Here is a 25,846-nt window from a genome sequence, read left to right on the forward strand (position 1 = left end):
CTTTATGTTTTTCCTATATGTTAAGTATATGCCAACATCTTCTTTAACACATGCTGTGAAGCCAGACAGCTTTGGCTTCTGAAAACAATGCACTTTTTACTTCTGTCTAACATTAAAACTGAGGTGAAACAATCTCATACTAGACAGGCTTTAATAGATTCCCTGTTCAGACAGTCTAAGCAATGAGAGCCAAAACTGAGTTACAAACTGCAAAAAAAAATTTCAGTTTTGTTCTGTAGTCAAAAATCATACCTATTAAATCATAATGACATTTCTTGTTTCAAGTTTTGCCCATTCAGTTGTGTCACACTAGTCACTGTGTTCCTAGTATTACTTTTCAGGGAAGTTGTCTGAATGGCAGAAGAGTTGCGCAAGTAACTGGCAGATCTCTCTTGTTGAGATTTCTTCCCACAGCGAAGCTGGTTGTTGAAATGTCTTCTGAAACTCTCACTGAGCAAATACAGTGCAAATGGATTGACACAAGAGTTGCAGAAGCTTAGCACTCGGGCCACTAAGGTAACAACCATATGCCCTATTGATGAATCAATCTCATTGTAATTAAAAGACCGGTACATGTATAGCACATGGTTGGGGAACCAACAGATAGCAAAGAAGCCAACAAAAACTAGAACAATTTTTGCCAGACGTTTCCGAGTTTCCATCTAAAAAGATGAAGAGAACTCAAATCAACAACAGTGAAAAAAACTACTTCACATAACATACAGTCAAAACATGCAGCATTTCACTTTATATTAAGAATTATCATAAGGCCAGCAATATACTGAATTATTTTTTGTTTCATTTACTTTCCCACTTTCAGTTTACATACAGTGAAAAATCCTATCTGTTTGTGCTTACAGAAGGTTGCTCTATCTGAAGAAAGAGAATTTCATGACCCTAGTATGTATTGGCACATCACCTCAAAGCATGCACCAAACGATTCTATGAGACACATCTTGGCTTGAATCTTAGCTTTAGTTAGAAGTTATTTTAAAACTGTTGGTTTGAAATGAAGAAACATTGCAAGTCTGACACCTAGGGTTTTAGCCGTAAAATAGTACTTATATACTGTTATTTTGTCTGAAATGCCTCAGGCTTGCACCTCTCTCCAATGGAAACCAGCAAAATAGGTGTATTACACAGTCTGAAGCACCTTAATTCCAAAGTAAGTTGAAAGGCTTCATCAGTCTTCAATAATAACTTGAAAGAAATAATGACTTTTTTTGCAGTACTAAAGTGTGATTGGATTACAATGTAGATATTCAGAATGGGTGAAGAGTTGAAAGGAAATGAGCACATACAGTGGTCCCAAAACTGAGAAATGGAGACAAACTGGCCAATTGAAAGGTACAAAATGGAGGTAGAAGCTTTCTAAATATTCCTTCCAAAAGATTTGTTGTTTGTGGCATGTAGCAAAGTTTCACAGAGGCAGGAAGTTTTTCTGGCTTTTCTTAACTTACCATTAAATTTGAAAAAATAAAAAGCAAGTGATTTTTTTTCTAACAGATTTTCAAAATCCATGAAATAGATCTGCAAGTGGAATTTTCTGAGCTCAATCTGAGCAAAGAACAGTTGAGGTTTCACAAAAGATGGGAAAGCTGTACCATTGCAATTCGGTATGATTTGCACTGGGCCAGATAGCAGTAGCAAAGTAAAAGGTACAGAGGCATTGTGTGAATATCATACTTTCGTGCTATAGCATAAAGAAACCTGGACTGATAGCAGTAATCTGAATTTACTTATTCTTGCTGGGAGATATGTGAGTACACTAGATGTTTCTACTCTTCTGAGTCCCATAGATTAAACAAAAAATACCTAAGTAGAATGAAAAAAAAATGTCCTAATTTGAAAATACGTGTAGGTTCGGAAATTTGATATAAATTAAATATTGTTTCCATCCTGTGAGTTCAGCCAAAAGGCTCTCAATATTTCACAGAAAATAACATAGTACATGAAGTGCTAATATGCATGCATTTTTACAAGAAACAGACTAGAGTGGAAATGAAATGCTGAGCTAAGAGGACATGAGGGAATGGGGTCTTTCTTTCAAAAAGAATGTGCATGTTCTGTCTCGGCAAAGAGATTTCTGTGAGCACAAAGATATTTTCTACAGCATTGGCAGAAAAAATCTAAATTATTTTCATGGGCATAAGTAGTTTTCTCTATCAACACTAACGCATTTTCAAAGTGGTTAAGGCATTTTCATGGCAAATGCTGAGGTTGGCATATAAACAATTGTGTTAATGAACAGCCACTTGTTATCGTATGGTTTAAAAGGCCTTATAGTGAAGTTGGCTATTAAAATGTGTTGTCCGAAAGATATACAGAATCTATACTGAAAATTCTATAGCAAGTACAACAGAAAGATTGTTAAGAAAAGTTCAGTTGTAAATTCAGGATTGCATCCAAGAAAGATCTACTCAGAAGGCCAAAAAAGTTCACTTATTGCTTTCTCTTGACATTTTCATCATTCTTCGGCCTGAGAAGAGCTTCCAACCCTTTAAGAAATTTACCTTCCTGTGTCAATATTTTTCATTTCTGAGCAGAAACAGAGACAATTGTAAAAGAAAAATAATAATAATAATAATAATAATAATTTTTAAAAAAAAATCATGTAAAACCTCCTGTTGGTAGCATACAGTGAGAGGTGAAGTCAGTAAGACTGCAAACAGTAGTTACACTAGCTACACATACATACACATAAACCAAATCTATTTCTTTCATGAATATGTCTTGATGATATTGAATTTATATTTTCCTTCGTATTCATTTACATACTGGGTTTAATACTGAGTAATTATTACAGCAAAGACATTTTTCAGATAATTGTATACTTAGTTCATGCATATAGAATCTGAGCTTGATTCTCTGTGTAATCTAGTAACTTTGATGTTACATTTTTTGTTCTTTCATTTATAAGTGCACGCAGCACATAATGTTTCAATGGGAAGTAAACATCAAATTGCTCACCTGTCGTTTTGAGTGCTCACTATTTTCTCCAGGGATATTATGGGCACTTCTTATTAAACTCTTTGCAATATGATAGTAGTAGATACTAATAACGGCAAGAGGGATAAGGAAGTACACTAGGAAAATCAGCACAGAATGGATCTTTGGGTGCATGTCATCCGTCATGGGGTATGGTATGCATGCTGTGAAAGTGGCATTATCTTTGTCATTAATGTGGGCGAGTTCAGAGAACACTGCTTCAGGAACTGATAGGAGTATGGAGATTATCCAAATGGCAATGGCTTTTGCACAGGTCCGTAGCACTGCACTGGAGGCCTGGATGTCCATGGGCTTTACAATTGCTTTGTACCTGAAAGTGATAAAAATGCAGTTACATACTAAAAGGTATCTCTTCATGCAATGATTTAGGCTAGTTCATACTTTTGATCAAAATAATGTCATTTTTTTTTTTTCTTTTTTGAACCAACGTAGGGTTTTTGTAATCTTTATCAGAGTTGCATTTTCTAAATCTCTGGTCTTTCACTGCATACACAGCCATCAGAGGTGGCAAAAGGAGTCAGAGAGAAGTTGCAATCTGTCACCCATTCTATGCCAGCCAGGTGAAAACACAGAAGCCACTACCACTCTGTTCTTCCTTGTCCCATATCCTCCCAGCAATCCCCCAATGCACATCCAGCCTCAGTACTTCCATCCCACTCTCATACCAGCACATTCATGCTACAACTTGTTTTTTTCCTTATCTCTTCCTTCCTGTCACTGCCTCTCATTTCTACTTGCAGATGCAATGCCACTCCACCAGCTGCTTGCCTTTACTCCTTAGCTCCATTGTATACACAGATATACTGACCCAGCTGCAACACTCAAAACATATTTTTTTTTATAGAGCCAAACAAGAATGACTGCCAAGAGCCTATCCAGAAGTATTAAACTCTTAAATAACATAAGAATGTTCACATAAACAGTTGGAAGCTGCTGCTTCCGCATTTTGGGAAACTGTCCCATAATAAATGATTATAGATAAACTTTTGCAATATTAATAATTTCATGACCATTACAGTGAAAACAGGAAATGTTACAGAGAATGGAAAAATCACTACAGGAAAGCTGACAAAAGAACAGAAGGAGATTCTGGTCAGGAATTTTTCTATTAAAAAAAAAAATAGTTGCATAAGTTGATACCCAGGGAGACTTCTTACAAGAAAAGGTTAATTTTAAAACACTAAAATACACTTTGAAAGAAATATTTCAAAGCTGCCTTAATGCTTTGATTAACTTTATTATTCTGATTTTGATATTACTTTTCAAGAAGTATGTTTTTACACTTTTATTAAAACTGAGCATTTAGTAAAACATTTCAGTTTGACTAAACTATGGAAATTTGGAAGGCTGCTTTTTCTGATGCCTTTTTTTTCCCTTCCTCATTTTTTTTCTTGTCTTAATTTGATTTTATGTTCTTGAAATAGCAGAATTTTCAAGAAATGGAGAAATTATTTTTACTTACCAAGAAAAGAGAAGTTTAACATGAGTGAAGAGGGATTCGTATTCCAGGTACCTAACTTTATTCCTCTTAAGCTCCTTCTAGTCAGCAATGTACTTTCAAGCAGTAATTCAGCATCTTTATATATTAAAATACCCTTTTAGGTGCTTCTTTTTCTCTTACATCTGTTCATTGAGCTTTCAGTGAGAAGAGCTGTAAGTTAGATGTCTCCACCCAGTGATAGAACTCCTTATCCACACTTCTAGGTACACATACACTTGTAGATACATACACAAAAACAAACATACATTAATATGAACAGTTCTCTAAATACTGTCGAGTGGTTAGGCTGTGGCTAAGGTTGTGGCATAATGCATTTGCTGCAGGCAAATGGAACTGCAATCCCAAGTACACTTTATGACTGATCTGTAGGTCCTGACAGTACTTAATAATCCTCAACATGTCAAGCAAAGGTTTGGAGAACTGTGGGTTGAAGCTATATACCTATGCCCTGCCTTGTGAGTTTACTTAAGCCTTCAGTCGGATTGACAATGCCATGGAAATGTCTGGCACGGAGTACTGTCTTGGTACCTGAGAAAATCTTTTTTTAGGGAATGTCTGAGTTAAAATGTGTCTTGGAGATTACTCTTTCTCATGACTGTGATAAACTTACCATTAAGTAGTTATAAATTATGGCTATTTATGGTCATATTCTCTCTGAATTCAGAAAGGATTTTTACTGTGTCTTCACTTATGTCATGGAGTAGGAAATTGAACTGTTTCTGTTAATTTGTTTATTATTTCTTCTAACACAAAACAAAGATCTCCCACTACACAAATGTGTAAAGAAATCCTTTATACTGTCATAGCAACTTCTGCATAAAGCATGAAGGCTTCCCAGCACAAGCTGTGACCTTATTAGTCAATAATGTACTTCCTATTGCTGTCTGCCTTGATTTCATTACATGAAGACAGACCTTCTATCTCATTTCATTCAACTGAGGTGACGTCAAGTCTTTGCATCTGCTCATTTCTTTAAAACTCTACATTGCTGCAGAAGGGCTGATATGGGGACTTAGAGGGTATTGAATAAAGAAAGCATGTATTTTGTACTCTTAATATTTTTTTCTGTATTTTTGTATTGCAGTGCTTTGCCGAATTACAGAGTCATGGAATATGCACAGTTGGAAGGCACCCAGAATGACTATACAGCTCAACCCAACTCCCGGCTGCATACAGAACCACCCAAAATTCAAACACTGTGTCTGAGAGCATTGTCCAAACCACTCCTAGAACTCCATCGCCTTGGTGCTGTGCCCACTGCCCTGGGCAGCCTGCAGCCTGTTTCATGTCTGCCGCCCCTCAGGTAGAGACCCTTTCCCAAACTCCAACCTGTCCCTCCCCTGACTCAGCTCCATGCCGTTCCCTCGGGCCCTGTCGCTGTCAAAGAGAGCAGAGCTCAGCGCTGCCCCTCTACTCCCTGTGAGGAGCTGCAGTCGCCATGAGCCGCCCCCTCCCCAACAACTCCTCTGCTCGGTGCTCGGGGCTGAACTAAACGAGGGACCTCAACTGCTCCACATGAGGCAGCAACCTTGTCATAATTCATTGCTTAAGCAGTATTTGGTTCTGTTAATATCTGCACTGGAGACGTTTTCAGAAGCTTTTACATTCCCAAAAAAGGTGGCATATATTTGTGCTTTGACACATATTGCTGACCTATGACTAAGTCCAAATTAGAGGTCTTTCAAGCAGAGGGCCTTTTTCCACAAGAGAAGAAAAAAAGTAATAGCTGGGTTCAGCCCAAAAAAATTCAGCATTGTCCTTCAGTTGAATACAAGATGGCATTCTTCCAAGATCTCAGTAGTCTGTGTCAACGGGAAGGAGAAAGCACTAAGCAATTTACAAAATCTGTCATGTTGTTTATATATCTGCAAAGACATAGAGACAGGTTACAGATAAAATCAAATGCAAACTAGGCGAACTCAGAAGTATTCCCAAAATGAACAGCCAGCTTCTTCCTTTGTATAAAACTCATGTAAGGCTAAAATATATCACCAGCCATTCAGATAACAAATTGTGTATTTTTTTATAAATTAAACAACATTGGTAAATCAGAGTAAGAAGCAAATTATTTAGGCAAACTATTTTAAAAAATCCATCTTTTCCTTTCCTTCACTATTGAAAAAATAAAATAATGGGTTCTCAGGAAGATCAGGAAATAATTATACGTATGTATTTGACTTTAATTAATTCCTTCATGTAAATTCTATCATTCTACTCTGTCATTATCACTGCTGACAAAAGCATCTCAGCTCTTGAAATGTTTTTATAGTAAGTTTCCTTACTTTGTAGTTACCAGTGGACACAAGCAAAAACTTGCCTATTCTGCAGATACTAGTTTTGTTTATATAGAGCATAAATGTCCAACCTTCTACTTTTATGTTTTTGTTGCCCTCTTTTTTTTAGTACTTTAATTTTTTAAAAAAATTGAAGTCTTGTTATTTAAATACATAAACTTTATTTATATATTTTATATGCATCCCAAAACAATTCCTTTTCACTCAATGTAGCCCTGACAAGCCAAAAGGTTGGACACTCATGGTATTGAGTATTTTAATTACAAAGCAATCTCCTCCTGTACCCAAAATAATCATGAAAGAAAGAATATGTTCTTCTTGAGTTATAACATTTTGCAACCTTATAAATTATCAAATGCCTTCTTAAATGCATGTCTCAGTTCTCAATCAGTATGTAAATTTAATTGGGAAAGCAACTTCCTCTGCTGAATCCATTGTGCTATTTCCCTCCCATGAACTTGACTTCAAAAGAAGCCGCTTCATGGTTCATCGTGAGTGGTTCCTCCGTTATACTCCTACCTCTTTCTCTAGAGTACTTTGTGCTGATGCCCTTCAAAACCAAATTAGAAAGAATAAGAAAAAAAAAAAAACCAAAGACAATAATTAAGAAGCCACTGATGAGTGATTACAGCCTATCATACTACCCAGGGTTGCAGTAATCCTACAAAGGGGACTGAAAGCTCCTGGGAAAGGCTAAATACTTCATCCTTCCTATTTTTTTTTTTTTTTTTTTCTTTTTGCAGTTCATAAAACTTTTAAATCAAAATGTAAAAGGTCAGATATTTTGAAAAGGATAATGTGAGTAAATCTGAATACAAAACAGTATCTGTTGGGTTACTGGCGCATTTTGAATATCTCCAGAGAAAGAGACTCCACAACCTCCTCAGGCAACTTGTTCCAGTGCTCTGTCACCCTCGCAGTAAAGAAGTTCTTTTTCAAGTGTGTATAGAACTTATGTTCCATTTTTTTCCCATTGCCTCTTGTTGCTACACACCACTAAAGAGTCAGTCCCATCCATTTGACTTCTGTACTTTAGGTATTAATAAACATTGATCAGATTTCCCCTCAAATCTTCTCCAAGATGAACACTCTCAGGTCTCTCAACTTTTTCCCTTAAGGGAGATGATCCATGCCTTTAATCATCTTTGTGGCCCTCTTGCTGGGGAGATTTTTTTTTATTTTTTTTTTTTTAAACTGGGGAACCCGAAACTGGACCCAGTGTTCCAGATATGGCCTCAACAGGGCAGAGTAGAGAGAGAATAAATTCCATCAGCCTGCTGGCCATGTTCTTTTTCATGCACCCCAGTATACCCCTATATATTTATACATAAGGAAGAACTTTTTCTCTCAGAGAGTGGTCAGGCACTGGAATGGCTGCCCAGAGAGGTGGTGGAGTTGCCATCCCTGGCAGTGTTCAAAAGGCATCTGGATGACGTGCTGCGTGATATGGTTTAGTGCTTGTGGTGGCAATGGTGATGAGGAGACAGTTGGACTAGATGATCTTTTTAGGTTGTTTCCAACCTTGTGATTCTATGATTCTATGATTCTATACTATTGGCCTTCTTGGCCACAAGAGCACACTGCTGGCTCATGGCCAACCTGTTGTCCAGCAGAACACCCAGGTTCTTCTCTGCAGAGCTCTTCTCCAGTAGATCAGCCCCTAACTTGTACTGATGTATGTAGTTATTCCTCCTCAGGTATGGGACTCTACATTTGCTCTTGTTGAACTTCATCAGGTTCATGTTTGCCCAACTCTCCAGCCTGTCCATGTCATGCTGAATGACAGCTCAGCGTTCTGGTGTGTCAGCCACTCCTGCCAGATTTCTATCATCAGCATACTTGCTGAGGTGGACTCTCCCTTTTGCCCAGGTCATTGATGAAGATGTTGAACAAGACCGGACCCAATTCTGTCCAATGGGGAGCACCATTAGCTACAGGCCTAGAACTAGACTCTGTACCACTGAGGTCCAATCTGGTTTTCAATTCAGCTCACTGTCCACTCATCTATCCACACTTTCTAAGGTTCACTGCAAGGATTTTGAGGGAGACAGTCTCAAAAGCCTCTTTAAAATCAAGGCACACAACATTCACTGCTTCCCCACATCTACCCAACTGGTGAAGATATCATGGAAGGCTACCAGGTTCGTCAAGCATGATTTCCCTTCGATAGATCCATGTTGGCAACTCTTGATAGCCTTCTCTTCCAATTGCTTTGAGGTGGCATCCAAAACAAGTTGTTCCATCATCTGGGAATGGGAAAGGGATGGAGGTAAGGCTGGCTAGCCTGTAGTTTCCCAGATCCTCCTTCTTGCCCTTTTTGAAGACTGGAGTGACATTGGCTATCTTCCAGTCTTCAGACACCTCTCCCATTCTCCAAGATCTCTCAAAGATGACAGAGAGTGCTTTGGTAATCACTTCTGCCAGCTCCCTCGGTACACATGGGTGCATCCCACTGAGGTCAATAACATCTGAATAAAAAGTCTGATCTAGCATTTTTAAGTGACTTCCCCAACCAGAAAAGAATGAAAGCAGATTTTTCAGGTTTCTTTTTTTTTTTTTTTTTTTTTTTTTTTTTCCACATTAAATATATTACTTGCCCTGTTCCCAAGGCATTTCAGATGAGAGTAGAGAATTTTCTCTACAATTTCTCTTAATTTTAATTTTCTCATCTCTCTCTTTCTCTTGCCATTCACCTCTTATTAACTAGCCATATTTCTTACAAGCTCATACAAATTTTGCAGTGCTAGTTCACTGTCCACAGTCTGGATTTTTCCTTCTACTTGTCCATTTTCTAGTAACTACACTAGTCAAAAGTGCCATAATTGATTTCTTCATTTCTCCTGCTGAGGACAGTAAGAGTAAAGTGCTTCATTGACTTATTATTCAGAAAAATTAGTGTATGTCAGAGTTTCCAATAGATTTAAGTTTGCTAATGTTCAGAAAGAGTAATTTTTTAATGTTTTAAGATAAAAGGAGGGAAAGGCAGAAAGGGAAAGGAAAGGAAAAGGAAAGGGGAAGGGGAAGGCAGAAAGGGAAAGGGTGAGGGAAAGGGAAGGGAAAGAAAAGGAAAAGGGAAGGGGAAGGGGAAGGCAGAAAGGGAAAGGGTGAGGGAAAGGGAAGGGAAAGGGAAAGGGAAGACATGGATAGGCAGAGAGTTGGGCAGAGAGGCACATTATGAGGTTCAAGAAGAGCAAGCACAGAGTCCTACCTCTAGGGAGGAATAACTGCATGCATCAGTACAGTTTAGGGGCTGTTAGTATAACAATCCTTAAATTACAATCAAACAAACTTGGAATGAAAACACAAACTACATTAAAAAATGAAAAATAGTTGGGGGAAAAAAAAAATTCAGCTTGCTACTGAATTTATCACAGAAATAGGAAACAGGATAAACAGTTTTGGACACTAAAATTTACATTAATCAAAGCAAAGTTGTCCACTGCCAGCAAAATAAAGGCATTTCTTTGATCACAGACTAGGATAAACACCACAGCCATTTCTTACTTTGCCATCTTGAGGACTAAACTGTTTTGAAGAGTACACAGAAGGAAAAGTTTAACAGACACTTGTGTCTGCAAAGTTTGAGAACAGGGTAAAAACAGTTTGCCTTGTGTTGTTTACTGAGAAATCATTTTCAGCTGTTTAAAGATGGTCACAAGAGGAACTTATCCAACAGGTAATTTGAATTAGATTTAAGCTAACTTATGCTAGAATAGGTAATTCCTGAATGTGCTCTAGATACAAAAACTGTCCCATATTTTTTTCCATCCTTTTTTTTCTTTCTAAAATATTTTTTATTGTTTTCCTTTTAGCTAAATGGAACAGTTACAAACCAGCTACAACATTTTGGAGTGGGGACAGGTGAAGATAGATTTCACTGTTAAATTGACATTAATGTTTGTTCCTGCTTCTCAGAGAAGTTCAACCTATTTACAAGAAAGCAGAAAAGGGCTAATAACTCTATATATGAAAAAACAAACAAACAAACAAACAAAACCTGATCTTCCTTTAAGAATTGGCTTTTAATTCAGGCTTCTTGTGAGTCTGAGACCTCTGAGGACGGATATCCCACTCCTCTCTTTGTCACATGCAACACTGAAGACAGGCAATTTGTAGCCTGCATAGTACCTGGAGTATTGCTTTCAGCTTGCTGGCTACCCATCTTCATAATAATCTTGTATGCACAGTAATGGTAGAGAGAGGTGTTCTCAAAAGAAGATTAATTATTCTTTGGTTAATTGTAAGTATTTTCCCGGATGTCATTTAATGCTATTTTCCTTGTCATGGTCCCTGAATGCTGTAAAGGAATCACAGAATTGTAAGTGCTGGAAGGGACCTCCAGAGATCAAGTCCAGCCACCCTGCAAAGCAGGCCCCCTACAGCAGGCGAGGCAGTGGGCAAGGAAGTCATGTCCACTTTTTTTCTTCATCTATTCCACTGTATGTAATAAGAAATGAAGATTTTAGATGTCTCCAATCACTATATTTCAGCTTTAATCATCACCTGACAAAAGAAGAAATTTTAAATAAATTCTGAAGAAGAGTAACAAGAAGTTCTATTTAAAGGTTTTTACTGATGAGAAGTAGTTGGATGAGAAGTAGTTATTAAGCAAATTGAGCCAGAGTGTTTTTTATCACCTCCTGTAGTCAGAGGTCAGCACATAGCAAAATATTTTTTAAATTCTTTACACTTTTATTAAAGAAATTACAATCTTCCAAAATTAAAGCAAATATTTTTTTAAAAAATCAATCAAATAATTTAGCTATACAAAGTTATAGCATACATTTTTTTAAGCATCTCATTCCAGCATTCTAGTCTTACATTTTTAAAATGTAGGGAAGGAGTCATGGGACTCATAAAAATAATTCTGTTACTTGGTTACTCAATTAAATGCTTCATCAAAGATCAGTTTTTTAGGAAGAACACAAAGAAGATGCTGTTTAAATTTTAGAGGGGCCAGTTGCTCCACTGTTCAGCTTCACAGTCTTCATGAAAGTGCAGCAGGACTGTGTTTGAGCTAACACATTTACACCCTTCATTAAAAAGAAAGTTCAATCTAGAAAAAGTAGCAGAATTAAATTTAATCCTAGTTTTACAGTTCACAAAAAGAATAAAGCATAAATTATAGCCAAAGAGAATGAAACTAATCCAAAACTGTTGTAAGGCTGCTATTTATTCCAGCAAAGTCTAATCACCCCAAGTCTCTTGGCATTTTGTGGATGCAATTGCTTTTCACTAACATAAATAAAACAGCAATAGCCAGATGTGCATCCTTTAGCACTTCCTAATCTGCTGACCCCTGAGCATCTCCAGCCACCTCTCAACACTTTATGGAAACATCATTTTGGTATTCTACTTCATCATCAAGCACAGTATTACAAATCTCTTATCCTGAGAAGAAGGTGAGGAGCCCCGTGGCCCTAGTTTACATTTTGAGTTGACTTAATGTCCCATCATGGATGTGAAGTGGAAAAGCATCCCCTTGAGAAGTTAACAAGTTCATGGTTTAATTCAAGTCAGTTTCCATGCTAATTTGTGCTCTTTTTGCAGTAAGGAGATACTGGCACACTTTTTCTTGCATGCCATACTATAATCCAACTCTCTAAACTTCACCTCTTTATTTTCACTCATACAAGAACATACTAAGTCCTGGGACATCCACATTCACATCCATTGAACTTTGCTCGAGACTGCAGTCCATGCCTTCCCATGACACATCTCTAGGTAAAGTGCATCCTTGCCCATTATGCTCTGGATCTGCAGGATTTTTCAGGCTGTGCTGAGTGCTATTGGAGGTGTTTTGCCCCTATAGGGCCCTTGGTTGTCTTTTTTTTTTCCTTTTTTTTGCTTTCTACATTTTTGTCCCCTAGTCCTTTTTTTTAATTTGTCGTCCAACTGTAATTATTAGTTTTTCTCCTTCTGTAATCTACGCTCTGCTTTTTTGTTGTTTTGTTTTTTAAAATTAAGTTTTCAAAAGATGGTTTAGCTTCTGTGTGATTGTGAAAATAAAAAAAAAAACCGTGGTCATGAGGAGAAGGGGCACTGTCCCTGCAGACATTTCATCTGTGGCAGTGAGAGAGTACAGCAGGATCAGCCGTTCTGCATCTGCATCACATTCTACACCAGAGATGGGCATCATCTCCTGCCGGAGAAGGAAATCGTGGCCATTTCTGATGCCAACGCACTGCACTGAGAGTACCACCACTGTAGTCTGTGAAGTGTGAGGTTACAGAAGGGCACCACTGCCCATCCCAGCAGCTAGTCCCAGAGCCCACATGAGCTCAAGGCTGAGATGGGACCAGAAGCTGGTCCTGAGATGGGGGCAGGCAAATTTGGGATGATTTGTTGCATACTGATAAATGTAATCTGTTAACACTCTAGGAGAGTCTGGGAAGCAGTGTTACAAATTTCATATACTATTTGTACACAAGAAGACCCCTAAATAATCTCACTTTCAGGTAGTGAAGATTCCAGACAGAAGATGCACACCTCTCGCAGCAAGCACAAGTGATGCTGAGAGACACTTTTGTGACAAGAAGTCATGAAATTAAGCAAGTTTAGAAAAGAGATGTACACAATGTATGCTATACTTTTTTTCCTTGTAGCTTCAGTTTGTAGGCAATGATTGCTCAAATTTTGTTTCTACTGTACCAGTTACTGCTAACTGAACTCCGTATGTGTAATTGACTAGGTTGAATCTCCACATAAACAGTAAGTGTTAAATACCCTGTGGAAAACAACATATCTTTTTTTTTTTTATCTTAACTCATGTAGGAACATTGTAAATAACTGTAAATATTTATAAGCCTCTTCTTTTGTTCAGTCAGTGTATGGAGTTATATATAGTTCTCTGGTAGTAGGGAATAAAAAGTAGGAAATACTTCAGTGATAGCATATTGCAGTGTACTTGGAGCATTAGCTGTGAAAGAAGAGATCACTGCAAATCCATTATTGCCTATCAGACCAGAATTTGTACCAGATTGTAATGGAACCTTATATCCATATCACAGCTACCAACAACTTGCATCTTCTTTTGCCTATCTGGAGACTGCACTGTCCCCTGCCAGGCCTCTCCTCCTCATCACCTTTAAGTTCTTTTCCAACCTGAGCAATTCTATGATTCTATGATCACCTCTTAGCTGCAGGATGCTGCCATCTCTACCCATTTGCCAACATAATTGTCTGCACAGTTTCCCTCATATCTGAATCATGTAAAGATGATACAGCTTAGTAACTTGCCACAAATCAGTGCAACAACGAGAAGAAAAAATAACAACAAAACATTCACACCAATACCTCCTCTTCAGTTCAAGAGAAATTTCTCTTGTACAAAACAGTATAACTGAATCCAATTCAAATTCCACTCAGAGCCATTCCAATTTCACTTGTTTGGTCCCCTGGGATAAAAGACACTGTTTTCTGAAGCCAGTGGCCATTTTTCCTGACTTTTTTGTTTTGTTTTTGTCAGTAACTGAAAACATAACTACAGAAGTTAAAGAAACGAAGTTGCTAAATTCTTCATAAATCCATTTCTGATACTTGCATGTAATATGTACTTCAAATTAGTAGAGGAATGTATTTATCAAGACCTTATATGGTCACATCATACCATCTGTAGCTGTCTGGTAGGATATGCAATTCTAAATGTGTCCAGCACAAATAGATTCAGCTTTATTGCTTCCAGAATTTTTATTGATTTTAAAAGAAGAATATAAAACAATATGGAAACGGAAAAAAAAAAAAAAAAAGAAAAAAAGAAAAAAACTTCAAAGCTATATAAAAAGTAAATGAAAAAAGACTTAAATATCAAACTCATTCTCATTATACTTCACTGGAGATATGATCTCCTCTTCAAATAGCTTCTTCCCATTTTGAATAATATACCACATTCATACTTTTTAAACAGTAGAAACAGAGCAGAAACAAAAATGCAAGGTTTGCTTGGCTCTCTGAGGACAATTTTTGACATATTCTTTAACTGAGATAATCAAGGCATTACAGGCATTCACTTTAAAGCACATTTTGAATGCTTCTCTTCAAGAAAACAATCAATTTTCATGTATTATAGGCTTTAAAGAGAAGTATTTTAGATTCTGATTTAAATACCACTGAAATTGATGGCCACTGAAGAGTAGTGTTAGATTACTAGCAAAAATTTAAAAATCACATGATTTATTGCACTGGCTAAGAAAAAGAAAAACTACAGCTAAATTATATTAAAAAAAAAAAAAAGGATTTAAAGTTTTGAAGAAACTTTATTATAAGTCTGAAGACACATTATTAAACTTCAAGTTTAATAAACTTCTATTTTACCTTATGCACCATAACACAATCCAACAAAAGCAAAAGGGGTACTTCCTATGAAGAAGGAATTTAACATTTTCATTTCTGGCTAAATAAAAGTGGTTAAATAAGACAGGATAATTTAATTTAGTTTAAGGTTGCCAAATTACAATGCAAGATTTAGCATTTTTTGGCATGAAGAATGGTCTAACTCATAATAGCTACTCATTTGTTATAAATCCCTAATGTATCCATTTACATTAATTGGGAAGAAAAGTTTGGGGTCCAGCTCTTTGTTTCTTCCTAATATGAGAAGCAGTAGAGATGGAGATGTTTCCTTCTGGTTTTGTTTCTCCCTATCCTCATTTTTCTGTAAGCTCCAGAGAAGACAAAATGGACTTTCTGAATCAAAAGTTCAGTAGTGACAACTCCAGTAGAACAGTTTAATGTCTCAAAGTTCTCAGAGGCTGAACCAGTTCAGATGATCACCTCGGGTAACCTGCTGTTCTTTTAAGGCACAAAGACACACACACACACTTTCTCAGCAGAAAGAAATAAATCTATTAAAAATACACCTGTGTTTGACTCAGTTTAAACTGCTCACTGCCTGTTGACATATCACTGTGGCTTGACACTGATCACATTTAGAACCTAAAACCTTCCTCTAACAAATAAAATTTTAATATATATATATATCCCGGAGATGCCGAAAACAGGGCTAAGCCCCAGTTCCTGCTTCTGGCACCCTGGAAGATGGAGCCACATGCACACCCTTTTGCAGAAACCTTTTAACTTAAGTTGATATCAGACATGCCATCAGTCAGAGGGAAGGAGACTTATGGGCAACTCACAGGTGGAACTAAGGGGACTGAAACCCAAAGGTACTTAGTCAGAGGAGTGTCTTACCTTTCTTGTCAGCTTGGGTTAGCCAAACAGACAGCCCAGCTTTCCTACCTGTCAGCGCTGAGGGCAGTCAGTGTGAAGACAGAGACACCTACGGAGGTGAGCTGGATGGCAGGGATGAGCTTGCAGCCCACCTCCCCAAAGAGCCACTCCTCAGAGAAGTAGCGGGAGGCATCCACTGGCACACAGGTCACCAGCAGGAGCAGGTCACCAGCAGCCAGGCTGGAGATGAAGATGTTGGGCACACTTCTCATAGCACTGTTGGAGATGAAGATCTTCATAAGGGTGACGTTTCCCAGCAAGCCCACAGTGATGATGAGCAGGTAAAGCGAAGGGATCACACAGCGGACAGTGAACATGGCCATGCCCCATGCCGGAGGGAGCAGGGTTGTGTCTGGCACCAGCTGGATGCTTCCATTGCCCCCGAGGGGCAGTGCTGTGAGCTCAGGCAGCAGCTCTGCCTCCATCCTCGACCTCTGGGAAGACTGGAGGGTTCCAGCGTAAAGTGCAGTGGGAGACATTAAAAATCTTCACGCCTCTGCAAGTCAAACAACTTTATCCCCTGTCCTTTCCGCCTTTCTTCCTCCCTCCTTCTCTCCATTGAGTTGCAGAGATCACACCGTTCTCGGGCACAGAAGAGAGAAAGAACAAGAGCAACAACAACAACAAAAGAAGACAATATGTGCCACTCCCCCTCAGCTCTTTTGACAAGCTCTTCTCCGGGAAGACAAGAGGGTGAGATCCTGGGGCTCAGCAACAGCAACGACAGCAGCCTGCCCTGCACGGAGCGCCTCGAGCAGCTGCAGCCGGCGGAGGCGCGGCGCAGTCGCCTCCCGCGCCCGCGGTGGAGCTGTCCAGCGGCGCTGGTGCTGCTCGCTCCGCGGGTGGTGTCGGAGCCGCGAGCAAAGCGCGGAACGAGCCCGCTTCTTATTCCGCAGCCCCAGCGTATACCTGATGCTGGGAGGAGCCTCCCCGCCCTCCGCCCGCGTTTGTGCGCTCGCCCCTTCCCGGAGACGCCAAGGCGGACGTTGTAAGGAGGGCAGCCGTCCTCAAGGCACGGATCTTCCCAACTCACCCTGCTGAAACCACAGCACTTTGAAACACAGAGTGACAGGAGCACTTGGAGATGAAGGGATTTTATTCTTTCGTCCAGCTGCAGGTTATGAAAAGATCCTACTGAGAGCCATCTGCTGTTTTTAAAGTTTTAGGATTTACTTTGCAAAGTTGTATTTCACATTCCTTCAAATAGGGAAATGAGAGATAGGTGATGTATTTTATCCATCATTTACTATGCAAACAGTATATCAGAATGAAGAATGTTTGCCTCTATTAAGTGTACAGTATTTGCCCAAAGTGTCTCTTGCTTTTCATTGAGGAAGTGTCTATTACTTCTTTGGGCATACACATGGATTGGCTCTCCAAACAGTTCCATCTGTTTCCAGCAGAAGCTATGAGTTTAGGTAATTATGCTGCAAGACAGGACTCAGGTTTTCACGACACAAATGAATAATAGCATTTGACAGTAACATCCTGATGAACTGATTATTCTCCTTCCTCTTCTCAGAAAGGAGGATGTATGGAAGACTGCAGAGACCTTGCTTTCTCCCATAAGTAAAATAGTTATCCTGAAACACTATGGGTTTGTAAGAAGAGTATGGAGAAAGATAATGAATGGATGGAGATCTTATTGAAGTGGCAGAATGAGTTTGGCCACTGAAATACCAACTGCAAAAGGTGTGATCTGTGCAGTAATATAAGGCCTATCCATGACATATTGTCTAGTGTAGCAACCAAATTTTAGAAATATCAATGATTTAACTTAAATCTCCTTTCAGTAAGATTATCAGAAGTATTACTTCTTCTGAAAAGTTACAGCTGTCTATATCTGTCGATCCTTGTGATATTTCTAACTTCCTATTATATGTATTACAGTTGTGTAAATGGATATTTAATGTAATGTTGATTCGTTTCTTAGAAGGTACAGGAAGTTCTGCTTTCCTCCACACTGTGTTAAATTCACCTACGCTCCCTCTGAGGCAGCCTTACTGTCAACTTGGAAATGTCACAGTTCCTGGTATTTTCTACTATGTTGAGTGCACAGTAACTTTTCTAGAACCATCACTATTCATGTTCCTGCAAACAGCCTGAATCATTCTTTTTGGTTCCCCTTGTATGCACATAGTCCATGTTTTTAGCCCTGTAAGCCTTAATATGAGCTATGGTCCTTTCACTTATTTGTTCAGAAATTGCTTTATATGTGAGCAATCAATATGATTCTTTAAATATGCTAGTTTAAATTTAACATCTTTAATTTCAATTTAACCAAGGCACCAAAGCCTGAATATTTTTGCATGAATATTAACAGAAGAAAATTTTAGAAGCTTCTGTTGGCATAAACTTCACTTGCAGCTTCCACTGGGAGAAGTAATAACCCTTGGATTTTGATGCTCTACAATTAGACTCCCACTGATGCTCTCCAGAAGAATTTCTCCTACCCTAGTACACTTTACTTTTCCTGCAGACCAAAAGATGGAATTCCTAATGTGACAGAATTAGGACCATATTCAGTGGGAATTTATGTTACTGGCATTCAACAGCATTGGATTTTATCTACTCTGTATTTGAAGCCAAACAGCAAGGAAATAAGCTTTTGCGACTGTGAGTGTCTCCAGCTCAAAGGAAACAGAAAGTTAGATTATGCTTCTAATGTCATTCAGCGGAAGTCTGTGTAAAGGCAAGAGAATATACTCAAACAGCATGAATATAATTTCCTGCAGAGGCAAAAAAGAGAGGGAAATGCTCCACAGACCCTGACATAAAACAGCCAGAATTCAGATCCTCGCATGCAGATTGTTCATCATTCTCTTTTCAAACAAAAGAAAAAATATAATCTCTTGGGCTGATATTTGAGATTATAGTCTAGAGCTAATCTCATATTCCTGCTATGATCCAAAACTTGGCATGAGAGCAAAGGAGAAAGGGAGCAGGATATGTATGCCTGCTTAGTAGGAAAGAAACTGCACAAACTGAAATCAAGCAGTGCAGAGGGAGCATATCTGTGATACCACAGGGCAGAGACAGCAACAGCTGGGAGATGTGGGAGGCAAATTCGCCTTATCAGTAATTCCCAAATGTAGGGAATCTCTCTTCATCTCACAAATCTCTCTACTGAGAGATTTTTGTGCTTCTAGCACAAAAAAGGTCTCCCTTCACACATATTTGGGCAGAATGAGGTACTCAATAATCCCAGGGCTATTTTCAGACTTGCACATCACAAAAATTTTACAAGTCCACACACTAAACCAGCAGATATAGTTGGAAAAAGTGTACATGCGGAACAGAGTGATTTCTCCTAGACTGCTGAATGTCTAATAATCATAAGTAAGTCATGTCTTCTTTATTGTTACTTGAATTCAGTCCTTCTTAATTTGAGCTTGTTTTGGCAGGGATTTCCATTATCTTCCAGCTTCTTGAGTCAGAGGCTTTACTTAAAAAGCAAGAGCCCAGCACTTGAAGGGCAGAAATAAATTACTAGGTTTCTCTCCAGGTTTCAAAACAGATAATGGTTTGATAGTGCTGCTATATGTGCAGCAGAAATGGTGTTCAAGCAGTGACTGGGAATTGTAGCCAGAAAAAGGAAAAAGGAGAGGATGGAGGTAAGGGATCTCTGTCCAGATACAAAACGCTCTTGAAGAAGTTTAGATTCTAAGGCTACAGCTCTAAGGCCAGACCTCAAACTCTAAGTTGAGGCATCTAAACATCAAGCACCTATTACTCTTTTACTGTTAAAATAATAATGAATGTTAATTATCTCACAGGCAATGCCAATAGTTTCCCTGGGAAAACTACTGTGGGAAGTACTCTAAAAAGAATTGTTGTGGATTTGTGTAGAGAATGCTAGAAATGTCATGAGCTAGCAAACTGGGTATGTTGAAAAGAGAAATGCTGAATTCAACTGTGGCTGCCCAGAGACAAGCTCTAAGTACAAGCTAATTAGTAGAAAAAATGTCAGATATGTGCCATGCAGCCCTTTTTCCTTCTGAGAATCCAGATAACAGAAGAAGTAACTATACTGTTTTATCAGAGCCAAGCTGTGTCTGTCAGCAGTACTCTGTACAGGGGGCACAGGGCTACAGGCAAGACTGAAACGGTCACAAATATGAAAACTTCTCTTCATTAAGGCTAAATGATTGAACATGGTGACTATAGAAAAGAAAGCTAGAGAGAGATTCTTCGTGCTTATTTCTTAACTTTGCAAAATACACCTTTTAAATTACATGGATTTCTGAATAATTAAAAAATTGTGATGAAGAAGCTTAATATATGACACACATCTCCCAGACTGAGTGCCATGTCTGAGGCCTGCATAAACCTAGGCTCTCTTTTGCCTGTCCGTGTCAGCTCCCAGCCATTGCATCCTGACAAGTTCCACAAGAAGCATGTTCTCCTATCCACTCCTCTGTGCTAAACATAAGCCAGTCGGGAGGAAACAAGGAAGCCACCATGAGCCTCCTGCTCTAGCTGAATGTGAAGCAACCTCCATCTCTGGTCAGAATTCCATTGAGCACCAACCTCTGGCTAGCAGAGTCCCCCATTGCTGCTAAGCTTTGCGTGAAGAACCCTGTAAACTGACAGAAGAGGCTATTTCCCGTCACATAAGCATTCAAGTTCTTCTTTGATAGATAAAATCTTAATGGCACCAATTTATTTTCATCTGAGATAAGGCTTCTTTCATTGTGTCTGTTATCTAATAATGACACTATGTGCCATTACATTTAAATTCACTAATAAAGCAGTGAACTGAGTGCTTAACGTTGAAGTGACAGTTCATCCCTATACAGCAGAACTCTAAGCAATAGAGTATCTTTAAGCAAGCATTTTGTTTCTATTTGCTTAACTGTGATTATTCAATAGAACTTACATCCATTAAAAGGTTAAACAACACATTAACACATTTCAGGTAAGAGACAAGCTGAAGTCTCAGATGGGAACAAGTCTGATATCAACGTCTTCTACCTTATTTGTGTGTAATAGACAACTAACAGACAGCTGCTCCTGCAAATTCAAAACAAATAATGATTTTCTGTCAAGCAAGTTCCAAACAACTGCTGGAGCTGCCTTAGCAGACTGCATTCAGACTCACAGTGCCAGCTTATACTACTCACATTTCAAATCATCCTCTTAATGTTGCTTTCAGTTGCTCCTAGCAGGATGATGAGCTTTCTGTGCTTCAGTTCATAGGGTATGCATTTGAACCACTTCTAAGAAACCAACAGTTTTATAACAGACTCATTCATCATCACATTCAGTGGGGTCTGAAGCGCAGACATCCATATGTTTGTATTGGGATTAATTCACAGCCCCTCCAAACTTCATTTTTTATTCAGTTCAGCTGCAGCATAGGAAGTTCCGCACAAACATGCGCAAGAACTTCTTTACAGTGAGGTGACGGAGCACTGGAACAGGCTGCCCAGGGAGGTGGTGGAGTCTCCTTCTCTGGAGATGTTCAAGACCTGCCTGGATGCCTACCTGTGCGACCTGCTGTAGGGAACCTGCTTTGGCAGGGGGGTTGGACTCGATGATCTCTGGAGGTCCCTTCCAACCCCTACAATTCTGTGATTCTGTGATTCTGTGATTCCTTAACTGTTTCCAGAACTACAACAGAGCATTGCCAGCTACCTCTTCTTTTAGGGTCTTTATTACAGTACAGATACCAAGCTTCCATATTTCTTCTGTGGTCACACAGGGAATTATTTGATTTTCTTAGATCAGGTGACCCAATCAAATAGTTATTTTGTCCCCAGCTGACGACATACAGTAGCATTTGTAATGTGCAGTTTTCAGTTTTTTACCCAAAATGTGTCCTTATTTATTGCTAATATAATAAAATCAAATGCTTCTCTGATGAAATGTTGTGATTATTGTAGGTTCGTGTTCATCGATTAGTGTGAAAACAATGGCTACTACATACAAAGCATAATAAAAAGCATTGAAAGATCTATTGTGGCAAAAAAACTAGTAATTTTCCTATTATGTTTTTTAAACATTACTTTAAGAAGTCATAAGAAATACCAACACAAATATTATTTGAAGTGCATTCAAAGGTAAGTTTTCAACAGCAACTGACATTTCAGAGGAATCAAATGATTAAACTATTACTAATATCAAAAAAAAACATGCAGCGTGATGAGTTAATTTAGTAATTTTATGATAGTGTGGAAACAATAAGCATTGCTTTGGATGTGAATTAAGCTCCACATGTATTATGAACAGAAAAAAAAAAAAAAAAAAAAAAAAAAAAATGGACAGTACTAGTAGTTGCTGCATTTTTTTAAATGGGAAGGTTCATCATACATCCCAAAAAGCACAGTATTTTATTGCAGAACACATACCTCTGTGAGACACTATCACTTTTATTTCATTCAAGACATAAAAGCCTCAGGCTTTCTACACATAGAGAAGCATCGGGTCATATTTTTAAAAAATAGATATCCAGTGTTATACTACTAATACAACACCTCTTACAGTTCTCTGTGAGACAAAAAGACTTTTAATTAACTGCTTGATAAAGGAGGTGTAGTAAATAGCACAGTTACTGAAGCATTTTTCACCACCTTCATAATACAGCACTCGGCTACACCAGTAGATACAGGGCAGATTCCCCTTGCAGAGTACATTTTGATGACTTAAAACAGTTTTTTCCTAATCACACAGTTATTATAGTCACTGTGGTATTTTTTACTGACAAGCAGCCAAATCTACATGTGAAAGGAAGCCCTTCTCCCACCTCTTCCCTTTTCCTGCCTATGTTTCCCTGTGTATTGAGCATGCATTGAGGAAGAGGCAATACTTTTTATTACAGGAACTTGAAGTCATGCTGCAACCATCTGCAGAGGATTCTCCTTCATGAATCTTGAGGCAAAAGAGTAAGAGCTCCTCTTCAGATTTGGTGGCCTCAACAGTACTCAGTCCTGCTACTGAGCATCAGCAACTGAGCACTGAGCTGCTTCTTCTCTTTTTCCAGCTTTCTATCTCCACTATTCTAACAAAACTCTCACTAGATCCAAACTAACAGGTGGAGGTTTGTTCTCATGCTTCACTACGTGGCTGTGACCATCAGCAGAACTTGGCAATGGCAGGAGTTCTACTGGAGTTCTTCAACTGTACATATGGAGTATGCTGACAAATTGCTAATAACAGTTACTGCAATTAGGCTATTTGCGATAACATTCTTTTGGATTTTATTTGTCTCAATTAAATTGCTGTTATTTCTTTGAATACAAAATCGTGGACCAACAGCTTCCAAGTTTGGCTATATCCTTCCTTTTTATGGGACTTAATTAAAATTATTTTTTAAATTATTTAATTTATAAATTCCAGATGCTGCAAATTGAACCCATTATCATCACAGCTGGGGCAGGGAAGCAGCAGAGCCAGGGAACCCCCACAGTCAGTGGGTAACCACTGGCACTTGAGAAGGCCTGCAAGTCCCTCCAGTTGGGGGAGAAAGGTTTAGCAGGGAAGGCAGCAGGACAAGAGCAGGTAAGCTGGCAGTAGCACTTCTAACAGTGTTTTCTGAGGGTCACAGAGAGCGAGGATCTGCACAGGGACAAAAGGCCAAGCAAGCTGGGACACAGAGCTCCCACAGTCCTTGATCCTTGTTGGGTACCTGCCCTCCCTCCCAGGCAATAGAGCTTCCCAGGTCAGATGTTTCACCCAAAGAGACACGCCTGAGTTCTAGAAAGATCCCTATTGAGAAGCGGACATTTAATTTTCAAGAACAAGTGTCTTCAGGTTCATGGTGGCATGGTGGTTGCTATTTTGCCATGGTGTAAATGGATACAGTAGCAAAATGAATAGACTTTCTTCTGAAGCATTCAGTTTTGTCTAGTACTTCCTGCAACAGCAGTGTACCAATAGAGGCAATGAAACTGACAGATTAACTGATAAAGGATTAGATATGTTACTGGTTATATAAAATGTGTAGCAATAGTAAAATGTTCTAAGACACCGTTTTGTAGACAGCCACTGCTGCCTTCATTGGCAAACTCTTTCCCTTTCAAACAGAGAGGATAAAATAAATATTTTGGATGATGATGAAGAGCAAGTAATAGCTGGGCCTCCAACAGTAATTTTGCTCAGTTTTGTTTTCATGTGTTGAGTAGACCTGCAATATGCAGCTCAGGCCTCCAGCAGTAATTGGCCAGTTCCTCTTTTCTTTGGATCAGTCCTCATGTTTTTCTTCAGTGTTTTGGTCTTTGTTGTTTATGGAAATGAGGTCTTTCATTTCAGATGTGAATCAGATCAGAGTGAGGTTAATTTTCTCAGTTACAACCAGTTCAAGCCTGTAACTCCTCAGGCAATTCTCTTGTTTATTAAGACAATAAACTGCAAACATTAAACATAATTGTTCAATATAAGAAGTAGTAGCTGATTGGGCTACTTATCACTTAGCTTCTTCATGAATATTTGCCTTTTAATGATCTTTCATTTGTGACTGAATGTGGAGTTGTGCTTTCAGTCCTTCGTAACAACAATCCTCACCTTTCAGAAAACAACTGAGTTTTTCAAATTAAAACATACCAGTGTTTTCCACCTTCACTATGCCACCCAAGCATTTATGCATTTGATATATGTTAGAAACAGGCTTTCAAAATACTCCAATATATGCCCATTTTAGCTGATGCAGCGCAGCTGTAAATGACCTGACAACCATATGTCTCTCCTACATTAGGTATTCTAGGCATTCCAGCTGGTGATTGTACCGGTGCCTGGAGCATGCATCTGCTGTCGTCCATGCAGCATTGCAGAAGAGAACCATGTTTGCAATTACTACTGTAGAGTAGTTATGTGACAATTACTCCTCATCTAAAAAGCCCTTCATTATATGAATAATCTTTGTTTCTTGGTATAGATCAAAGGTTCAGACAATAACATGTCTTAATGGCCTGCTGCTTTGTATTCTAGAGGAATGTCTTTGTGATAAGGTGATTATTTATGTACTTTTATTGACAACCTGGTAGAACACATTACTTTTCTCAACAGATGCAACTGGATGTGCTTGTCACTGGTTCTTAAGATTATTGGCCTTCCGGGGAAAGCTATTCCAAATTCCTTCTCTGAATGTCAGAAAGTGTACAAGCATTTGTGCCGAGTGCCACTGCTGCAATCCATTGTGGTGACAGCACATTCATCGATATTACCCTATCTGAGTAGCAATTGCTCTGTCTAAAGCTGATAGAGTAGCAATTAAAATGAAGTCCGCATACTAAAATTATTCCACGAAGCACTTTTCTAGGTTGGAACAAGATACTTTCTCATGCTGTATTTTCTTTCATAAGGACTAATATATATTTAAAACTTAGAAGTAATTTTAGTCCTTGTGTTGAAGTGAGGTCATGGAAAAAAAAAACAAAAACAGATTTCAGAAATGGAAAGAAAGGACGAGTTAGTTTCTTGTGTACAATATAGACATATTACAGTATTAATGATCAGCTGTTTTTCATTTGCTTTTCAAATACCTTATATTTCTTAGGGGGAGAAGAAAACAAAAATTAAAAAGAAAAGGTTTCCTCCTCTTCCTTGTTCATCATTTTTCCTGTCTGAATTGAGAAATATTTTTTCAGGATCTCAATAATCCACGAGACTTAGATGCAGAATCACAGGATGATTGATATCAAAAGAGAATTCTGAGTCTCTATGGTCCAAACCCTGCTCAAGCATGGCTACCCAGAGCAGGGTGCCCAGGACCATGTCCAGGCAGATTTTGAAGATCACCGAAGAGGAGATTCCAAAATCTATCCGGGCAACCTGTGTCAATATTCCACCATTTGCACAGTACAGGAGTGCTTCCTGG

At 38.7% G+C, this 25,846-nt stretch overlaps 1 protein-coding gene across 1 annotated transcript; it reads right to left on the minus strand.

Moving 5' to 3' along the window:
• Positions 1-260: 260 nt before the first annotated feature.
• On the minus strand, positions 261-16,457 carry NMBR (neuromedin B receptor). The gene is made up of 3 exons (XM_042822489.1): positions 16,042-16,457; positions 2,971-3,319; positions 261-662 (listed from the first exon to the last, which is right to left on the minus strand). Exons 1-3 carry the CDS (start codon positions 16,455-16,457, stop codon positions 261-263), a joined length of 1,167 nt encoding a protein of 388 aa, XP_042678423.1.
• Between the last annotated feature and the right edge of the window lie 9,389 nt (positions 16,458-25,846).

Source organism: Centrocercus urophasianus, unplaced genomic scaffold, assembly GCF_019232065.1.
Source record: "Centrocercus urophasianus isolate 14NV4802_14NV808 unplaced genomic scaffold, USGS_Curo_1.0 seq_10, whole genome shotgun sequence".
NCBI classification, from domain to species: Eukaryota; Metazoa; Chordata; class Aves; order Galliformes; family Phasianidae; genus Centrocercus; species Centrocercus urophasianus.